Here is a 14,446-nt window from a genome sequence, read left to right on the forward strand (position 1 = left end):
AAATATCACTGATTATGATTTTATTGTCTTTTTTTTTTAGAGCAGCTGAAAAGAAGAAAAGAGATTCCTGATAGAGAGAGACATTTAAATGAAAGTGAAGGAGTTAGAGGTCATTTTGTTTGTTTTGGCGGAATAAAAAGTAAAAATGTTTTTCAAAATGTAAATTTGTCTCAAATTTGTAAAAGTGTTTCCCACTTTGTAATTTTGCTTTGCACTTTCCAGCCACCGTATGTAAGAGATAACAGTTTCTCACTGTTTCTCTCATATTCACACAGATGAGGAAATAGTGGCTTCACTTAGATTAGAGATAATTTGACCTTTTCAATATTTAATTGTTTAAGTCCCCATCAGCTCAGGAGCTTCTTGTTTTTTTATCTTCTCGTCTTTCACGTGTAGAAAATCTGCAAGTCTGTGTGCTCGTCCAAGTCGGACTGGATTCAGAGTGTCAGAAACCCAACAGTCTCCGACTTCTTAGACCAAAGACAAGACATAGAGGACACTCTCAGGCCGATCCTCACTAAGCTGACAGCAGGATGTAAGTACTGATGTTACATTTCAGAGCTGATATTTGAACTCAACACATTTTTCTCCCTTAATTATATTAACCATAAACAGAGTACCACGTGCACAGCCAGCCGATGTTCTCAGGTGACGGTCTGTTTCATGAACATACAATGAAAAAATGAATGAAGCGAGGCACTTTACTTTACTGTCACTTTAGTGTGAGTGAACGATGCAAAAAGAAATAGTCAAACATGTTATATATATATATCTATATATATATACAGTACTGTGCAAACGTTTTAGGCAGGTGTGTAAAAATGCTGTAAACTAAGAATGCTTTCAAAAATATAAATAATGATTGTTTATTTTTATCAATTTACAAAATGCAAAGTGAGTGAACAAAAGAAAAATCTAAATCACATCAATATTTGGTGTTACTACCCTTTGCCTTCAAACCAGCATCAATTCTTATAGGTACACTTGCAAAAAGTCAGGGATTTAGTCAGGTGTATGATCAACCAATTATGCCAAACAGGTGCTAATGCTCATCAATGTCACATGTAGGTTGAAACACAGTCATTAACTGAAACAGAAACAGCTGTGTAGGAGGCTTAAAACTGGGTGAGGAACAGCCAAACTCTGCTACCAACGTGAGGTTGTGGAAGACAGTTTCATGTCACAGGTCATACACTATGGCAAGACTGAACACAGCAACAAGACACAAGGTAGTTATACTGCATCAGCAAGGTCTCTCCCAGACAAATATTTCAAAGCAGACTGGTGTTTCAAGATGTGCTGTTCAAGCTCTTTTGAAAAAGCACAAAGAAACGGGCAACTTTGAGGATCGTAGACGCAGTGGTCAGCCAAGGAAACTCAAGTACATCAAGCTCATTTCCCTTCGGAATCGGAAGATGTCCAGCAGTGCCATCAGCTCTGAACTGGCAGAAACCAGTTGGACCCAGGTACACCCATCTACTGTCCAGAGAAGTCTGGCCAGAAGTGGTCTTCATGGAAGAGTTGCCGCCAAAAAGCCGTACCTCCGACATGGAAACAAGGCCAAGCGACTCAACTATGCACGAAAACATAGGAAGTGGGAAGCAGAAAAATGGCAGCAGGTGCTCTGGACTGATGAGTCAAAATTTGAAATATTTGGTTGTAGCAGAAGGCAGTTTGTTCGCCGAAGGGCTGGAGAGCGGTACAATAATGAGTGTCTGCAGGTAACAGTGAAGCATGGTGGAGGTTCCTTGCAAGTTTGGGGCTGCATTTCTGCAAATGGAGTTGGAGATTTGGTCAGGATTAATGGTATCCTCAATGCTGAGAAATACAGGCAGATACTTGTCCATCATACAATACCATCAGGGAGGCGTATAATTGGCCCCAAATTTATTCTGCAGCAGGACAACGACCCCAAACACACAGCCAAGGTCATTAAGAACTATCTTCAGCATAAAGAAGAACAAGAAGTCCTGGAAGTGATGGCATGGCCCCCACAGAGCTCTGATCTCAACATCATCGAGTGTGTCTGGGATTACACAAAGAGACAGAAGGGTCTGAGGAAGCCTACATCCACAGAAGATCTGTGGTTAGTTCTCCAAGAGGTTTGGAACAACCTACCAGCAGAGTTCCTTCAAAAACGGTGTGCAAGTGTACCTAGAAGAATTGATACTGTCTTGAAGGCAAAAAGTGGTCACTCCAAATATTGATTTGATTTAGATTTCTCTTCTGTTCATTCACTGCATTTTGTTAATTGATGAAAATAAACTATTAACACGTCCATTTTTGAAAGCATTCTTAGTTTACAGCATTTTTTCATACCTGCCTAAAACTTTTGCACAGTACTATATGTGTGTATATATATATATATATATATATATATATATACTGCATTCATCTTATTTTATTCAGTTAGCTTATTTGACATGAATCTGTCCTGTTCTTGTAGATATGTTTTGTATTTGTAAATATGCTTTTTGATTTACTATGTTGATGGTATAAGTTACATAATGTTGTCTTAATACACGCTATGGTTCTTGTTTGATTTTATATGGAGTAGGATTAGGATTTTCTTTTTTTTTCCAGTGGCCCTAATCCTCTTCCGGAATTTTATGACCTTGAATAATCGATATTGTCAGGGTTGATCATGTGACTATTTGTTGTTAACACACCTGTGTATGCCTGTGATTATGCTACAGGGGAAACATTGTTTACCCACAATAAAGTGACAGTAAAGTCATTTTCAGTGTGCAACTGATTTTTTTTCTCCATATCCAACGAGTCCTCGACCCTGGAGTGATCCAGTAATAACAATGTAAAAAATAAATATAATAAGTCATATCATATCCTTTATTTTTTTTCCCCTTTTACCCGTCTTCCAACTGCACAGTCGTATGTTTGATCATCTTGTTTCTTTTCACAGCTGCAGAGGTGCCTGGAAAAACAGCAGGAAAGGACTGACGCAGAGGAAATATCTCCAAATCTCAGTGTTCAAATAAATGTCTGAAAGGGTTAAACTTGTGTTTAGTGTATACCTGGTTGAAAGTGGAAAAGTATGAGGAACTTAAAAACACCAATATGAGAGGAATGGAAGGCCGACTGCTCGTCACAGGTTTCATGACTGTATCTAAACTTACCTGGAACACATAGGTGTGTCTCACTGCAGGTTACTGAAACAGGAAGTGAAGTTAAATCTGCTCATTATTAGGTTTTATTGCAGAAACATCAGTCTCCAGGGGTGAAGAGAAGAATACATTGTGCCCCCTTTAACAACCTGACCGTTATCTGTTGTCAGGCCGACCATCTTTGCACCACCGGTTGACAATGATGTATATTAAAAAAAAGTACCTCACAGATTTAGCATCAAGCTATAGAAAATGTTTGAGACTTCACACAGCTTTCTGTTGAGAAACAAAATGTTTTATAGAACTTCTTCACACATGCAGTAGTACTTCTCAAGACCTACAAACAGACATCGACGTGATAAAATGCTGTTTTCTTTCCCTCTCCCGTTCTCTCTCATGTATCATAACAAAACATCACTGTATACCCCTGCATAGCAATCACTGTGTTACCATAGCAACACCAGAAACCCTGCTAACACTACCATCCTGTGACTATGTTGTTCAGATTAAAGGCACTCAGATCATCAAACAGAAATGTAGCACACAGAGATCCAACCTCCAGCAGACTGAACGCTGTTACCTGTACTTCCTCTGAGTCAAGCTGTGCTCTCAATATGCCAGAAGCATATCATCCAGACACCACACACACTTGTTTTTATATATCTATACACACTTATCAATGACACAAAAGCAAACATGAAACACACTTTAACTGTATCTTCTTCATACAGGGACGAGAGCTCACATTATGCTGGTGTAGTTTTTTCTTTTACCATCAGACATGGCTTCACATCAACAAGAAAACCCGACTGTAGTCAAACACAATACAGCTGTTGTCTGTGGAAATGTTCCTTTAAAAGACAGAACCAAGAGGCCAATCGAGCGAGGAATATCATCCGCACAGATTGAGAAATGTTAAGATGAGCAAAGACGAATGAATATTCAAAACCATGCAAATACAAGTACACTTCTCCAACAAAATGTGACTGGTACCAAAGTTTCAGTGAGTTTGGATGAAGCATGGCACAATATTCATTCACAGAAATAGTCTCAGGGAGTTTCTCATTGCAGACAGTCTTCAATGTGACACTTTCCAAGTGGTAAGTCTTTTAAACTTCTGTCGTCTTCTTAGTGATGAAACACTGATGATACACACTTCTTTACCTTCTCCTGTACTGCACATTGTCAGACTGTTTAGTTTTAAAGTCATGAGTTATGAGATGGCAGATCCAGGAGCATATCAGTGAACGTGTTAGCTCTTTCTCCATCATTAACCATGAGTGCTGTCAGTAACAGAGAGGTGACAGCTGTGAACTGAAGATCAAGAGAAGGAGTAGAACGTCATATTTACAACACGTTACAGAAGAAAACCACCATCAGACAGACGGGTTTTGAGTGATTCTGACTTCACCTGATTGTGATGGGCTCGCCCTGGAGTTATCATGTCTGTGTGTTTACGACCTCTTATAACAGAAGAGTAAGGGAAGCACCAATCACAGCAACTCCACACCCACTGAAAAGGTTTAAACAGGCCAAAGATGAGTCTCAGGGAGGAGAGATGAAAGATTTAAAAAAGTGGACTTTTCCTTCATCTTCCCTTTAATCATTTCACTTTTATTAATTTTGAAGAAACGCTTTTTATTTTCCTTCACATGGCCGCAACATAGTTAAGAAAAAAATGTACTTTAGTAAAGCAGACCTCTTGCCAAACACTTTGGACTACTTCTTTAGAATTGAATATTGTAGTATTTCAAGTTGGATAAACTTAAGACAATGTAAGCAGATCAATGTTTGTGTTTCCCTCTAATGAACTTCTGGTTTGGTCAGAGCACATTGATCTTCTTACCCAGCAGGCACTGCTTTCAGGTAAAAATGGGTTGTTGGGAAGGTGTTCTAGTTTGAGCTGGTTTTATCTGAATAATGACAAAGATTCAGTTTATTGATCTGTCAAAGTTAAATTACTAAAAACATAAATCTCTAATCCACTTCAGATGAAAACCTGAAGACGGTGTGGAGTAAACTGAGGTGGTTTTACTGGTGCTGGTAAACAGGGTTGTTGTTTTTTTGCATGTAAGACCATGTTACACCGGCTGCTGAGACCAAACGAGGCAGATGTTCAATGACTCTCAGCCTGTCTGGAAAAACACGGTGTACCTTGTTCTTGTATTTCCTCTGGAAGAGCTTGTGATGAAGTCGGGCTTTAAGAAGATGAAAGACGAGGAGATCGGTCACTCCATGATTTTGTTGTACAGTTCAGCATTGTGTTCCTCAGATTTCTTCACAGTGGATTCATCCTGTTTTCTGAAGGTGAAGGGACTCAGGTAGTAGTTCTCTTGTAATCACTGTGAGCATGTGTTTGTGTGTTTATGCATGATGGAGCATTTCTCCTTGCTATGTACACATGTCTAGAAGTGTGTATTCAGAGCCTGGTTAGCCACACAGTCTTTGTGGTCTCTGTAAGGGACAGTGACTCAGATCCATCTGAAGTGTGGAGGTTTGGTGTCACCAGGAAATGAAATCATGCAGACCTCTGTTGTCTTTACCACACTGTGACCCGTCTACTAATGGCTTTGTGTTTCTCAGTGCTTTTCAGGGTCCCAGTTTGGTAATCTCTCCAGCACAGCCTTATGGTCCACACCGACACTGGCCACGAGTCCTCCTTTGTTCAGAGGTGTATCACTGTAGTCGATGTCTTCTCCCTTTAGGGTCGTCATGCTGCCTCCTAGAATCATAGTGAAAACACCTCATTGTTAGCCGCTCATCACTCAAACCATTTCATAGTGAAAAGCTAAAAGTGATTTTCTTTAAATGTAGAATAGACTTCAACTCTGCTCCAAGGTCAACCTCTAGGGGGCGGCGTTGCACCCTACACATTGCTCCTTTAAATTGAATGTTTCAAAAGCAGCCAAAAAGTGAATATTTAAAAAAGCACAGTGAAGTATAACCTTTGTTACATTACCCAGTGCGTTGAGAAGTGCTGCACCAGCACAGATGTCCCATTTCTTAATGAAGGTGATGTGGATGTAAACATCCGCCTGGTCTGTAGAAGCTGCATCACTTACAGGCATCTCCAGAAGTGACAGGACCTTATATCCTAAGTGAGAGAGAAGAGCACAGGTCAATGGGAATGAGATAGTGTTTACATGAACCTCCATGTTGTTCTGTTAAAGAGAGAAGTTTGCACCTAACAGCTCTTTTTGTTTAACTGAAGAGCCAGTCAGCTTTACAGGAGCTCAGCAGATTTACCTCCATGTGTCTCTCTGAATTGTTTTTGTTTGTGTAAGCCTGTGAGTCCACGCACTGGGAAAAGGACACCCCTCCCCTTGAGTTAAAATTCAAGAACTTTGCGCTAAAGTTAGTGATAGCTGACAACACAGGTGTCAGATTACTTTATCATGACGAGTCGTGAGGAGAGGCTGTAGTTTGAGGAAACACAGGCGTCATTCAAATCTGCATTGCGGGGACGTTCGAGTATAAAGACAAGGAGGAGAAAACAATAGACTGTCTGATAACATCGTTTTACACATGTTTGGCCCCGTTTACAGCGACAGACTACAGCAGACTGTAACCTGAGCAGGCTTTATGTAAGCAGGCTGTAATGTTAACTTTCTTACTGGATATAGAAAGTCTTTTTTAACTCCACCCACCTGCTCCACCAGCTGGTATCACCGTGGTGCTGTTTCCAAAAGCATCCTGGATATAACTTTTGACTTTTCCAGAGTGGGAGCGTGAAACGATCACCTTTGGAGGGCTGATACTGTAGGAGGACCGAGCACGCATGTTTGACCCCTCACCTACAAGCGCCCAGGCTGGGGGGGGAGGGGGGGAGGCAGAGAGACAAAGGTCTTAAAGGGTTAACAAAGGAAAAGGTAAAATATAACGACCAACGTTTTAACTTAAAAACTCTTAAAAGCAAATGTCTCTGTCTATTCCTCTTACAGATAAAGTTGTAGTTCTTTAAAAAAAAAAAATAGACAAGAACTTTGATCCTTTAGCTGCAAAAAAGAAACATGTATGAGGGTTCTCTAAAGATGTCAGTAAACATGTGATTTCATGTCTGGAGGCATTATGGTTTAACACACAGAACACATGTTTACCTGTGAACCCAGAGAACGGCTGGTGTATCACCCCAATCTTTGGTTTACCATCCACAGCAACACACACCATTGTAGTCACAAACTTCACCAGATTTTCTATGGAGAGAGAAAGAAGAGCAGGTAAAGAGGGCGGGGCCAATGCTCAGCATCTTGATAAATAACACTGAAACAAGGGTTTGAATGAGCACATTTAACTCCTGCTTCTTTGGTGTTAAATACATACACATGAACAAGGAAGATAGATAGATAGATTCGACCAGATAGAACAGTAGAACAACATTACTCAATATACATGTGCTTTGTTCCAAATCCTTTGTGACTACCAATTCAACAAGAGTTTGTAAAATTGTTTGGAGCTTGAGTATTTTTGGATTTTTTGAGGGTGATAAAAAAAGTTAGTAAAAGTCAGATTCTTTCTTTAGGTTGAAGACTTTAAACATTCACTGATAGCACTAATAGATTCATCGTCTAATTTTTTATTTTGCTCCTTTGATGGACCCAAACTTGCCTTACTAAACTAAACAGAATACTCTGTATATTATTAATATGCATTCTGGAGAGCCTGATTCACACACTTAAAGGGAGGTATTACAGAATAGTCCTTTTACAGCTCACAACCTTTACTGTGCATCCTTCTGTAAATACTCAGTTTACCTCATATACACTGTGTCTTTGCAATCTGGAAAATGTACCATTAACACTCCAGAGAAAAGGAGAAAGAGATGGTTTAATGCTACTGGTTACAGAGTTAACAGGAGCTGAACTGGGAGCTCACTGATCAATGTTAAGTTGCCATTGCAGCAAACAAGGATATATACTTAAGTCAGCCGTCTGCTGATAATGGACACACACACAATGACACCTAAGACAAAATGTAACAACTAACCCTCTGGCTATGTTTTACATTTATTGAAAATTCTCTGCTTTGAATTTATTTTTGAGGAATTTATTTTTTCCCTGCAGGAATATTCAATCATTGGGATCAAAATGATTTAATTACTTCTATAGAATCAGAAAAACAAATCTGGAGTGAAAATTGTTTTTTATCCAAAGAATCCAAACAGCTGAAGTGGACACACTTACCTCCTGCTTTCATGTTTTGTTTGCAGGCCTCAGTCTGATTCTAGAGAGCAGTATAATGTTTCTCTCAGGGAGAGGTGGACATAATACTGTCCAGTGTATCTTCAAAGAGTATCCTGTAACTCAGTGACATGCACACCTGTGTACTCTTGCGTAGCATCCAGAGGGTCGATCCACACAGTGATGCTCTCAGGAGTAGCTTCCTTGCCGCCCTCTATCTTGTCTAGTATGTCCGCTGGGATGTCTCGACTCCAGGTCACCTTATCCACCACATTGTCATGCTCCTCACTGTTCACCTGAGAGCCAACACATAAAGAGTCCTTTGTCATGGGCGTATTTTGAACTTTAAACAGGTTGGGAAAAGGTGCAAAAAAAACATTTTTGGTCTTAACTTAAATCTAATAGTGCTGTTGAGCCTGTCACAACATTAACATAAACATCTATACCAATACTCAATCATTTGTGGGATTGCAGCAACATGATGGCAACACCAGTGTAAAAAACATTCTGAGTGTAAGATTAAGTGAGAATAGCTTTTACAAATGATGTGCAGCTGTGGCTCAGTGGTACAGTCGTTTGTGAAACCCAGATCCCCAGTCACATTGTTCAAGTGCAAGAAACTGAAACCCAAAATGTTCCTGCTGCTGCATCAGCGATGTGTGACTGTAACGAAAGATATTGGTCAATGGTGAATGTGGTGTGAATACAGGCGGTGTGAAAAGCGCTTTGAGTAGTCAGAAGACGAGACAAGAACAATACAAGTCAATTAAAACAACCATTTTTTAGAGTTTCTTTAAAAAATCTAAAAAAAATAACTTTTCAAATCAGAGAATTTTGAACATGCTTAGAGATTTTTACTTTGGCCTTTTTTCCCCATTATTAGACAGGACAGCTGAAGAGAGACAGGAAATGTTGGGAGGAGAGAGAGAGGGGGATGACATGGAGCAAAGAGCCGAGGTCAGATTCGGAGGACTATAGCCTCTGCACAATGGGGCGGGCGACATAACCTCTAGGCTATTAGCGCCCCGCCCAGAGGTTTGTTGTTGCACTTTTTGTCTTAGGTGTGTGTGTGTGTGTGTGTGTGTGTGTGTGTGTGTGTGTGTGTGTGTGTGTTTGTTCTGCCATTATCCAGCAGATGATTGATTTAACAAGTGTGTGTCTTTACGTCAATTTAACATTCATCCAGTAATCTCAAACATCCGTGAGCACCCAGTTCAGCTCCTGTTAACTCTTTCAGCCAACACAAACCAGTAGCATTTGTGTGAGTTACCATCGCTTTCTGAAGTGTTTATGACAAATTTTGCCAGATTTCAAAGTTACAGTGTATACGGGGTAAACGGAGCTCTTGCAGAAGGACGTATTTTCCTGCCCAGTAAGGGTTGTGAGCTGTGTGTCGTATTTGTTTTATCTTAATGTCAGCCATCTCTGACAGCATTTTAATTGGACATAAAGAGCTCGGCTGAGATGGTACAGCTTTAAAAACTCAGTCACAAATTTCTATGTGACGGTAAGATCTAAGGTATCTAGAGACCTTATGTTTTATGCACATTAATCATCTGACTTTGCTTCTTTGTCTGTAAGTTAACCACACAGATAATTGGTGAATTATAAGGACAGAGCTGCAGCCTCCGGTCTCTTTGTGCTGGGTATAAACCGGTTAAATAATCAGTGTCATTGACAAACATTCCCCTGTGATGAAACTTCTGTCTGCTCACCTCAGGTCACATCTCCTGATCGAGTCTTCCACACTCACAGCATGTAGGGGATGTAGCTTATGCATTAGAAAGAGACTTATGACTTAAAAACTACAAGAGGCTCCTTCTGTTGCACTAAATAAGCCATTCATTGTCTTCAATTCTCAGGCAGTAATTGCTTAACACACGCTTATGTGCTCTGGTTGGGTGTGTGGCAACATGTGGCTGAAATTGTGCAACGTGCTAACATAGTTGTCTGAGTGATCCTGTGTTAGCATCCAGAACACACACCTCTGTATGTGTAGTGGAGCTGGAGATGAGCTGGATGGGCTCATAATTCTGACTGGACAGCAGGGGCGGATCCATGGGGTGACCTGGGCCACAATCCCAAATCAGCTGTTTTGGACTGTTTTGCAGCTTTGTTTGGATTTCAATGTTGCACATGGAAGTGTCATTGAATATAAAAAAAAGTAAATACAAGTATTTGAATTTGTGCTCAACGTGATTAAAAAATTAAATCGATTGACAGCACTAGTTCAAGTTTAGTTTTTATCCTCATCCTGCAATGTCACTATTGCACATGTCCACGTTGCATTTTCGATGCTGACACAATAACTCATGCAGCCCAGGAAGCAGTCGCCCTGAGAGGCCTTAAATGCTTCTTCATGACAGTTTTCAGGTGAGAGAGTTTGAAATGTTCATCTTAGAAATCATTCTGAGTGAGTGGATGGCTCACCGTGATTTCAGGGAATGTGTTCTTTATGAGGTTGAACATTTTTCTGTGAGACTGCAGGTCTCCCAAAGTCAGAGGCTCGCTGGCTCCCTCCCTCGTCTCGCCCTTCGACTTCTCGTTCAGGTTGTTTTCCTCACGCACAGTCTTCACCTAGGCAGAAAAAACACATTCACATCCTTCAGTTGAGTTTATCCTGAAGCTCAACCACCACACAAGAAGGACACATAAATATACACTTTGGATTTCTGTACAAACATTACTCAAAAAAATAACTTCATCTAAGGGAAAGGGTTGAAGGGAGTGCTGCACTGGGTGAAATAAATACAGAAGAATCAGGTGATCTTTAAGGACAGGGGAGAGAGGTCACATGACTTATAAATAAACAACTGTCCTGATTACAAACAAAGTTCATTGTGTAGAAATGTCAATCCAAACTGAAAGTCTGAGGCACTCTGATGAAGTATCTCAAACAGATCAAGTTGTGTCATCATGATGAAGACTCAGTTGAGTCGAAGCACGTAGACACATTGCTGTTTCTACAACGATTATCTCCAGGATAAAAATCTATGTACAAGTCTTTAAGGTCAACATGTTTTGTGATTTCATTTTATGAAAATATACATCTTACAACACCCTCCTTCAGCCTGGTGATTTTAAAAAGGTCATCACTGTCAGGTTCTCTAATACCTCTAATTTATAAACCACCATCAAACAAGACAAACACACTGAGGCATTAGGAGCTTTATAAACGGAACTACTAATGAAGCCTTGTTAATATTTGTTTAATGAGCTGTGTGTTTTACCTCTTTACCGCCTAATACTGCAGCCTCCACACAGACAGCCAGCAGGTCCCTCAGGTCCACGGTCCTCTTCTGTCTGTAGGGACAAACGCAAAACAAACATCAAGATTCAAGTATTTGCCACGAGCTCATACAGAAGGGAGGTGAAGTGTAACTGTTTGACAAAGCTATACCATAAAAACACTCAAAGATTACTCTGAGATACATTTATACTGTAATATGTAGAAACATAAAGATTCATTTTAGGAACATATATAAATGTGCAACGGTGTAGAAAAGACAGAAAAGATATTCAAAGTGTCAAGATGAATCATGAGTTTGCATCAAAACTGAATGTTTAAAGCTTTTTTTCTTCCTTCACATCAGTTCTGATGAAAGTGGAAAAGCTCAACAGCTCGGGGTTGATGAGATCTTGATGACAGCCCCGAGGATTTATTGAATGAGACTGATGTGAATCAAAATACAATCATGAGACACCCAAAGATTCCCAGCCCTAGTACACACTAACTAAGTCTGCAAGTCATACATGACACTGTTTATAACAAAGGTTGTTCATCCTGTGCTGGATTGATCATTTCAAAAAATATTTGTTAAACATTTGGTAAAAGGTAGATGGACTTTGAATGGCTTTTACACCGCAGGTCACACCTACACATTCACACACTGATGGTAGAGGCTGCTGAGTAAAGAGTCCATCAGTATTAACTCATCCATTCATACACATTCACACACTGATGGTAGAGGCTGCTGAGTAAAGAGTCCATCAGTATTAACTCATCCATTCATACATACATTTAAGAGTTTAGTCACCACCAGTTATGGACTTGTGTTAAACATAGAAACAGGTAAGATACAGTTTCAGTTCAATGGTAGATTATATAATAATATAAGTTAATTAGAGAGGGTCTGACCTGACGAGGAAAGAGGAGTCTGCTCTGAAAGCAGCCAGGCGGCTGGAGATGACTCCTGAGTACAGGTGGTAGATGACACCGACTCCCAGCAGGCAGAACACCGCCACACCGAGCGGAGACAGCCGGATGCCCATCGGAGCCATTACTGTCTACGTTTTAGAGGAGTATCAGGAAAAAACACGGCAATGCGAGAGCAACAAAAAGGTGCACGCAAGAAAAACTAAAGAGATAAGATACCGTTCTATGTTGAAGCTAATGTTATATTAGTGGTGGAGTCGTTTAGCATCCTGCGAGAAAACCATGGAAACACAGCGACTTACAGGCTGTTTCTAAAGACATGTCGGAGGCTCTGGTCCTTGTTGTCGCTGTTAACTCGTTGAAAAAAGCAAAGTGTTCACTACTGTCGAGGGCAAAACGGAACAATCACATCTCTGTTCAGTCATTTTTCCTTTCTAACGCGATACGTACACAGCAGAGGTCACAGGCTGGCACACTTCTCTTCCGGGTTAACACTGCCTACGTCATGCTTTTTGATTGGTTGGTTTTGTGTTCCTTCATTTTCATATCCGGAAAAAAAATACAAATCTTTTTACAAATCTAATCCATTAAATTAGTATAAACATATTTTATACATAGGACTCAAATGCAATTATAAATGACCCAAAGGAGCCTGTAAAGACAAATCCCCACTTATGATGAAATGATTTCAAAATAATGTAGCTCTTCTTAGAGATGGTCCAGCCTTTTTGTGCAGTCTGTGGAAATTCTTTGTACTTAAACTTTATACAACAATTACTCATGAATACAATCACACTTTAATTAAGGATCTCTTTCATTGTATTCTAGGGAGCACCTGAAGCAGGGGTGCATCCAGACTTTTTGGACTGTAGTGGGCACTTGTTTATGCAGGGGTGGCCTGAAGTATGATGAGTGCACAAACACACACACCAGTGTTAATCCTGTCAACTAAATAAATGACGAAAATATTCGTTGACCAAGGTCTTTCTAAATTAGTCAACTATGACAATGACGAGACGAAACTCCGCTATTTGACGATTTGATAAATAATATTACTTCATCGTCTAATTGACGAAAATGTGACGAAACAAAAACTACATTACAAGTGAGGATTATCACGTACCCCCCTCAGCTGTTCTAAAATCATTGTAAACCATAGCAGACTTCATCAAAGGTGTGTGTGTGTTGTGAGTGCAACAATGTGCAGCCTGGAGCCTCTCGCCTGCAGGTCCATGAAGCCCCCTGGAGCTTTCATGCATTCATGTGGTGTCGGAAACATTGGGAAAAAGAGTTTCCGAGTTGTAAAGTGCACATGAACACCTGCTCAAGTCGGACCAACAACTCAGAAACTCAGAAAAGAATTAAGTACCCGACTTGATGCCAGAATCGTCATCAAATGGGGGGCAAAATATTTTTTGTTAATGTTAACATAGCCTACTTTCTATTAATTCATGTATTGCACATTAACTTTTGTATCAAATATAACTTTTAACAGTTACATTTCACAGCTCTTTGTAGCATCAAACCTTATTTGTGCTGTTGTTACAACATTCCGACTGTCCGAACTTAAATCATATGAACACACTGAAGTCGGAAGAACGACTTCCCAACTCGGAAACATGGACCATCCGAGCAGCACCTGAATGCAGCATAAGTGAGCTTCTGCTAATCAAAATAAAAGCTTGAGTCTGATTTTGTTGACTAAAATATCTTCTATTTTCTTCAACTAAAATGATGTGTAATTTTAGTCAGTGAATAATTGACTAAATTAAATCAATAACAAATGACTAATATCTGACTAAATATAAAAGACATTTTCATCAGGAGACTATGACTAAATTAGAAAATGGTGTGAAGATTAACACTGCAACACACACAAATAAATATAAATTATTTACCCTTTCTAACCTCACCAATCATATCAACTTTTCTAACATGAGATAATGGAGAATAAATTTGCTTAATTTATTAATGACGAAAAGAGAAGATTC

At 39.8% G+C, this 14,446-nt stretch overlaps 1 protein-coding gene across 1 annotated transcript; it reads right to left on the reverse strand.

Moving 5' to 3' along the window:
- Positions 1–3,395: 3,395 nt before the first annotated feature.
- bpnt2 (3'(2'), 5'-bisphosphate nucleotidase 2) lies at positions 3,396–12,934 on the reverse strand. The gene is made up of 8 exons (XM_020629785.3): positions 12,438–12,934; positions 11,530–11,602; positions 10,730–10,876; positions 8,439–8,595; positions 7,220–7,315; positions 6,770–6,931; positions 6,082–6,216; positions 3,396–5,844 (listed from the first exon to the last, which is right to left on the reverse strand). Exons 1-8 carry the CDS (start codon positions 12,578–12,580, stop codon positions 5,702–5,704), a joined length of 1,056 nt encoding a protein of 351 aa, XP_020485441.1. The 5' UTR covers positions 12,581–12,934; the 3' UTR covers positions 3,396–5,701.
- Positions 12,935–14,446: the final 1,512 nt, after the last annotated feature.

The sequence above is a fragment of the Labrus bergylta genome, chromosome 4 (genome assembly GCF_963930695.1).
Source record: "Labrus bergylta chromosome 4, fLabBer1.1, whole genome shotgun sequence".
Lineage (NCBI taxonomy): Eukaryota > Metazoa > Chordata > Actinopteri > Labriformes > Labridae > Labrus > Labrus bergylta.

What these genes read in the sequence shown, in the direction of transcription:
- bpnt2 (XM_020629785.3), bottom strand. Translation starts at nt 12,580, where the DNA reads ATGGCTCCGATGGGCATCCGGCTGTCTCCGCTCGGTGTGGCGGTGTTC. An exon ending in CAGTATTAGGCGGTAAAGAG is followed by an intron (nt 10,877 to 11,529) that starts GTAAAACACACA and finishes TTTTCTGCCTAG; the next exon opens with GTGAAGACTGTGCGTGAGGA. An exon ending in GATACCAGCTGGTGGAGCAG is followed by an intron (nt 6,217 to 6,769) that starts GTGGGTGGAGTT and finishes TCTCTCACTTAG; the next exon opens with GATATAAGGTCCTGTCACTT.